Raw genomic sequence first — 6,568 nt, 5'->3', positions numbered from 1 at the left:
TTCTCCCGGCTCGGCCACTTCATTGCCAGTCACCCAGTCTTCTTCGCCTCGGCGCCCGTGCTCATCTCCATCCTGCTAGGCGCCAGCTTCAGCCGCTACCAGGTCGAGGAGAGCGTGGAGCACCTGCTGGCGCCCCAGCACAGCCTCGCCAAGATCGAGCGCAACCTCGTCAACAGCCTGTTCCCGGTCAACCGCTCCAAGCACCGGCTCTACTCAGACCTGCAGACCCCCGGGCGCTACGGTCGGGTCATCGTCACCTCCTTCCAGAAAGCCAACATGCTGGACCAGCATCACACCGACCTGATCTTAAAGGTGAGAATGGAGCGGGCACGGGCAGCCTCTGGCTTTGCACCGGTGTCCGGGCTGAGAGCGTTGCCTCTCCCATCCCAGGCGTCTGCAGGGGATCCCCTGCACTGCGCGCCCCTCGGCGGCCACCCGGAGCCTCCCATTCTCCTGGGAGGAGAGCGTCCGGGTCCGGGCCCTGCCATGCCCTCGCCGCCACCGCTGCCGCCACCACCACCACCCCAACAGCTGCTGCAACAGTTGGGGCGGTGGCGGCCACGGTGCTGTGGTCGGTGCGCTTGTTTTGGTTGCAGTGGGCTTGGGGGTGGGGAGGCGTTGGGGGAACTGGGCTAGAAGAGAACAAAACGAGAAGACATTCTAGAAAGTCTTGCTACTTGAAACCAAATACTATGCTTGGGGACGTTCAGAGACCCCTCTGCCCAATGTTTTCTCCCTTCCTCCGGTCCCTGGAGTGTTTGGGGGAAAGGCTGCCTTGGAGGGACGGGCCAGGGAGCCAGGAGGGAAGGGCAGAGGAATGTGAGATGGGGTTTTGAGGAAAATGCTTCCCACCTATGCACCCAGAAAGAAAGAAGTGTGGTCTCTGGTGAGGCAGGGGCTGCCCTGCTGTCCTCTTTCCTGTGAGCGAGTTATCATTCTCCACCTTCTAGGGTGGAAAAAGATGTTTGTAATTCGCAATGACTCCATTTTTCACAGCAGCGCCTTTCCTCTGAATGGTTAAAACTTCTTTGGGAAAAGAAGGATCAATCTACCTTTGTGGGCATTTGGGCATGGGGGTGAAGGGCAGAGTCTGAAGGGTGAGAAGAGAAGCAAGGCTGTTTGGCCCAGAGAAGGAGCACAGGAAAACTAGCAGCTGGTTGGAGGGTGACATTCCCAGAAACAGGTTGTACCATCAGTCCTAGGTGGGAATTTGATGTGAAAAGTGAGGTTCAAGGTGATAACTTTCAGGAAGTTCCTAAGAAAAGCAAAAGAGTGAGCACTAGGTGTGGAAAGGTGGGGAATGTGGGAGAGAAAAGCAAACAGGGGTGAGAAGATTCAATGTGAATCCCCAGTGGGAATTGTGGGGTTTGTTTACTTGAGGTTCTCCTCTGGAGAGAGGGGGACAGGTGGGACCGACCAGTCCCAACTGGGACCTTGGTGCTGAGGTATGGAAAGTGCTGGTTATATGTAGGTTTCAGTGTGATTTCTAGCACTTATCCCAAGGGAAGTCTGCCAGTGAACCTGGGGGATTCTTTCCTCTCTTTTCTTCTACAGGTAACCTTCCATCTCTAGGAACACGCTAATTTTCCTATATTATTTCCCTCTGTTTGTTGACATGTTATCAATCAGCAATCAATAATGAGGAATTTGACTAGGACTCACTGGAATTTGGCCCCACAGAAGTTGGTGTGCCTCATGATATATTTTAACTGCATACAAATCATCACACTTATTCCCTCATCACAGAACCTTAGTAATGTTAAACCTGAGATGTTTGCTTTTCTCGTGATTATATTTCTGACACTGAAGTTTCTTTCCTCCTCAATATTTCAGGGAATATATTTTCACACATAGATAAATTCTGCTCCAAATACTTTCTCAAGAAAACATGTAGTAGATTCATCATAGGCTTAAGGAAACTATAATTTAGCAAGTCCTGACAGTTGGAAAGCTGCCCCCATTTTTGATAGATGATCTCCTAAATGATGTTTCTCTTTGTAATTTTTTTTTTTCCTGAGGTGATGTTTCCACTGGCCTTTTTTTTTTTCCAACAAACCATCACACCACTGTGACGGGCAGTCACCAGCTACATTCACTCTCAAGGTTAATGAGACATCACCGGGCACATCAAATCTCTTTTCAACTGGATTTTTTCTCTCCTATTTGATTTTGATCAGTTCCGGTCAGAAAATCATAAGAGAAGGGTGGGACTGGAGAGAGGGAGGCCGACTTTGCCCCCATGTTAAAGGGCAACTTTAAAGGATAGCAGTTGAGTCAGTGGATTGTTTCAAGAAATGGAAAGGTCTTTCGTGTTCTAGGTGTCTGGGTAAAATCAAAAGCAAGCTGAATAATGGTTAGAAATTATTTCTGGCCAATGGCCCTTTGGCCAAGTGAGTCCATCCAGTTCATAAAAAACCTGGACTTAGGAAATTGAGGTATTCACCTTTGATCTTAAATGATATATCCATTTTTTCCCTTTCTACCTCAAACCCCTATTTTTGATAGGTGTGGAGCCAGAGAACAGGAGAATGGACCTTCTGTAGTCATGATAATGTAAAGTGTGGGAGAGAACACTTAAGGGTTTGTTGTTGTTTTTCCTTTATTCCATTGGAGCCATGATGAAGACTTGTCCTTTACAAAAGGTATTGGGAATGAAAGAGTCATTGTTACAAGTGTTGTTCTGATACGGTGTTACTGGCATCAAGAATAACACTAATGGTTAACACTGTACAAAACACCAAACAGCCCTTGCCTGTTTTATGTCATCCATTTGAAGGGAAGTGGACAAAGTGTAGGATCCCTAGTGGTGCAGTAGTTAAAGCACTCAACTACTAACCAAAAAAGTCAGAGGTTCAAACCCACCAGCTGCTTTACAGGAAAAAGATGCAGCAGTCTACTTCCATAAAGATTTACGGCCTTGGAAACCCTACTACTCTGTCCTATAGGGTCACTATGAGTAAGAATCGACTCAGTGGCAGTGGCTTTGGGTTTGAGTTTGGTGTCCAGGATTTCAGGTTTTCTCAGGCCCTTCTGTGAAACTGAAAGAAAAAACTTGTAGGGCGATGCAGAGGTGCTGCTTCAAGCATGAAGCATAGACCCTTTCACTCGTTATGAAACTTTGGGGCTGTCCCTAGTAAATGGAAGAGGTCCTCTCTCAGGGAGATGACAAAAAAAAAAAAAAGAAAAAAGAAACAGAAAAGCCACATTGATTTTTTTTTTTTTAAATGCAATTGAAGGGATCACAGAAAAAAAATCTACATTTGACAATCCAGCTGATCTGGTTTGGAGGAGCTTTCTGAAATCTCTGCGTGTGATATGATTGCCAAACCCTGACTCTTTCGGACATAGAATTTGACTCCAAAAGATGACAGATTCTCTCCCTAGCAGTGGTCTCCTCTGAAGGCTTCAATACAAAGATACCATTTTGGGCAAAAGTGGGTGGGACCTGATGGTGCTGATAAGGGATCAACCACTAATTTCTGAACTTCTTTAAATAAATGTAGATCCTCAAAGTCTTCACTTGAAGATTACATTTAGCTAATTTTTCTCTCAGAGCAAAATTGCTTGTAGGGCTTCATGAGCTTTTGCAGATATGTTTTTCCATGATCACTTAAAATGAAGTGTAAGAAGGCCCTGTTCATAAGTGATCTGGATTGTGACCAAGATAATAATTGATTTATTCCAGAACTGTCTGAATGAAGTGAAGAACCACTTTATGCCAGTCATTACAATAGTGATTTCATCATCATAGCATATAAACCTGTGATATAGTTAAACATGGTAAACATCTTGGGGTAGGCAGGAAAAAGTGCTGTTACCCCATTTAGCCAAGGAGACAACTGCTCCTCGGACTTGTCTATGGAAAAAAGACAAGGGCAGAACCCAGGACTGGGACCCAGGTTTTCTTTCACTCCCAGCCCAATGCTCTTTTCAGTATAATTTACTGCCTTTCATATGATTAAATAAACTACTTGAATGATTTCAAATTTACATTTGGTCATCCTAATGAAGTATATTTTACCAAAGTCTTATATTCCATCCTACTATCATTGCTCTAACAGTGGTAATTGAATCATAAGGACATTTTCTTAACTGATTCTATCAGTAAAATTATAATTATATATATAGAAACCAAATGCCAATAGAAAAGCATAAAATACTTGTAACTAGCAATATTCAAGGGTAGAAAGACTATTATACTATATTTACTGGACATTTTTCTGGATGAATGAATATAGCTATTTCATGTTTGAGCACTGCTCATGGCAGGAACCAGGTAGATTCAAATCCAGTATCTCACACAGTCCCCAGCACATAGTAGGCTCTCAATAAATACTTACTGAATGGACCTGCCCTAGTTTAATCAGACATTTATGTGGTAGGTTAAGAAAGTTCCATAGGCACTATTTTGAAATGTATTTTCAAAATGATGTTTTCATTTTTACAACTTTATTGGCAGTTTGTTAGGCTTCTCTTTATCCAAGATACCATCCTTCCTTTCTTTATAACCTCTATAGTCATATCAAAGCATATTTCAGTTTTGAAATTAGGCAAGGGCATTTACTTTGTACAATATCCACTTCCTCAGAAGGAACTCGGGATATTTTATTCTAAACAAAGTAAAGGACACATCCTCACTACATAAACATTGTTCCATTTACTGGGGGATCTCCTTTTGTTCAAATATTGAGTTTCTATTTCATTTAAACTTTTTATGTTTAAATACATTAGATAGATTAAAATTGCAAAACAAGATGAATAGAATTTAACTTGGAGTTATTTAATTCAGGCTTTTCAAAAAGGGCAATAAACTGCTACATCAGGGTTATGAAAACCCAGTAGCTGTATTGAGATCCTAGTTTTTCCAAATACAATCTTCAGTCATTGCGGGACTCACTATCATTTCTTCTTCTGTAGGCTAGTGCCTGGCAAATTCTAGCCTATTTTCTAGCTAGGAATGACTTTTTTACGTTTTTAAAAAGCTTTTAAAAAAATAAAACAAACAAGAATAGGCACCAGAGAATGTATGTAGCCCACAAAGCCTACAATATTTACTATCTGGTCATTTATATAAAAAAAGTCCCTGTGTTCTATTCCAAAACTCTGTAACTCCTTTACTAGAACAATTTCAGGCTGTTAATAATGTGAAAATAACCTCTAAGAAATGGTTCTCAACCAAGAGCGATTTTGCACCCAGGGGTTATCACAGTGCTTGTGTGTGTGTGTGTGTATGTGTGTGTGTGTGGGGGGGCTGTTAGTAGCATCTAGTGGGCAGAAGGCTGCTGCTAAACATCCCACAATGAACTGAACAGCCCTCCACCCCACAACACAGGATGATCCAGTGCTAAATATCAGTCAATAGTGTGGAGGCTGAAAAACCCTGCTCTGAAGTGTTTGTGTGTTTCTTCTGTTTTTGTTATGATTTTTTTTCAGCTGCATTTATTATTTTTTGGCATGAAAAATGCCAAAGGAATGTTCACATCCAAAAATCCTATAGATCTTTAACTAGGGACAAATATGACCTCTGAGGAGAAGCTCTCTTTGGCAACTGGGTAGAGACCACAGTTTCTAATAACCTTCCCCAAGATAACCAGTTACCTTGCTCTCTCTTACAGCTCTGTCTGTTATGGTCTAGATGCCATGTTAAAAGACCCCAAGAAGTTGAATGAGATTTAACAGCTATGGCAAAGTTGCTGAACTGACACTGGCCTTTGAGATTTGTCAATTAGTAGAATGTCCATTATTGGCAGAGCCAAAGCCTCAATCTGCAGCAATTGCCCTGCTTCTTCTGATGGCGTGTAAGACTCCACTGCCAAGGAGGCAGAAGGCAGTGCTTTGTTGTGTATTCTAGCTACTCTGCTTTTCTGAGTGTAAAACAACAAAAGAAGAGCTTGCATCCAAGGAGCATGGACTCAAAGAACCTTGGCTTTAGAAGAGATCTTAAAGGTCATCTCTGCAGATTCTGATACCGGAATCTGCTCTTAGCATCTCAGGGTGCCTTGTCTGATGGCAGGTGCTATGACACCTTAAGCAATCCAATCCCTTCAGTGAGTTACCTAGTATCTCTTAGATTGAGCCCAGGCCGGAAAGGGCAGCATTTGTACATCTGCTGGGCCAAAGCCAATTGCCTTTTGCACATTATTTTTGCATTAAAACCAAAAATCAAACCCACTGCCACCGGGTCAATTCCGACTCACAGTGACCCCATAAGACAGACTAGAACTGCACCATAAGGGTTCCAAGGCTGTAAATGTTTGCGAAAGTAGACTGCCTCATCTTTCTCTCACGGAACAGCTGGGGGTTTGCACTGCTGACCTTCTCAATAGCAGCTGAGTGCTTTAACCACTATGCCACCAGCACTTCTTATTTTTGTATTAGAAGGAAATTAAGGAGGGATTGAGATTCTTTTTCATTCTTTTTTTATTTCATAGGTGGTGCATCCAAATAACCTAGGCATAATACCGTCCTAGGGGAGTCAGGGGAGCTCTGGTAGCATAGTGCCTAAGGCACTTGATTGCTAACCAGAAGGGTGGCAGTTCAAACCCACCAGCCACTCCTCAGAAGGAAG

General features: G+C 43.1%; 1 protein-coding gene across 1 annotated transcript in view; it reads left to right on the top strand.

Annotated features, from left to right (window-relative positions):
• Positions 1-3: 3 nt before the first annotated feature.
• Positions 4-6,568, top strand: part of PTCHD1 (patched domain containing 1) — a gene marked incomplete at its 5' end in the record, with an annotated part of 77,630 nt that continues 71,065 nt past the window's right edge. Inside the window, one exon of the mRNA XM_007956879.2 lies at positions 4-312. Coding sequence (XP_007955070.2) covers positions 4-312 — 309 coding nt within the window. The remainder of the gene's footprint in view (positions 313-6,568) is intronic.

This window comes from Orycteropus afer, unplaced genomic scaffold (assembly GCF_000298275.1).
Source record: "Orycteropus afer afer isolate SDZICR_OR568_19922 unplaced genomic scaffold, OryAfe1.0 scaffold00683, whole genome shotgun sequence".
Classification (NCBI taxonomy): domain Eukaryota; kingdom Metazoa; phylum Chordata; class Mammalia; order Tubulidentata; family Orycteropodidae; genus Orycteropus; species Orycteropus afer.
The sequence above is the reverse complement of the archived record's forward strand: the minus strand, read 5'-3'. Positions and strand labels throughout refer to the sequence as shown.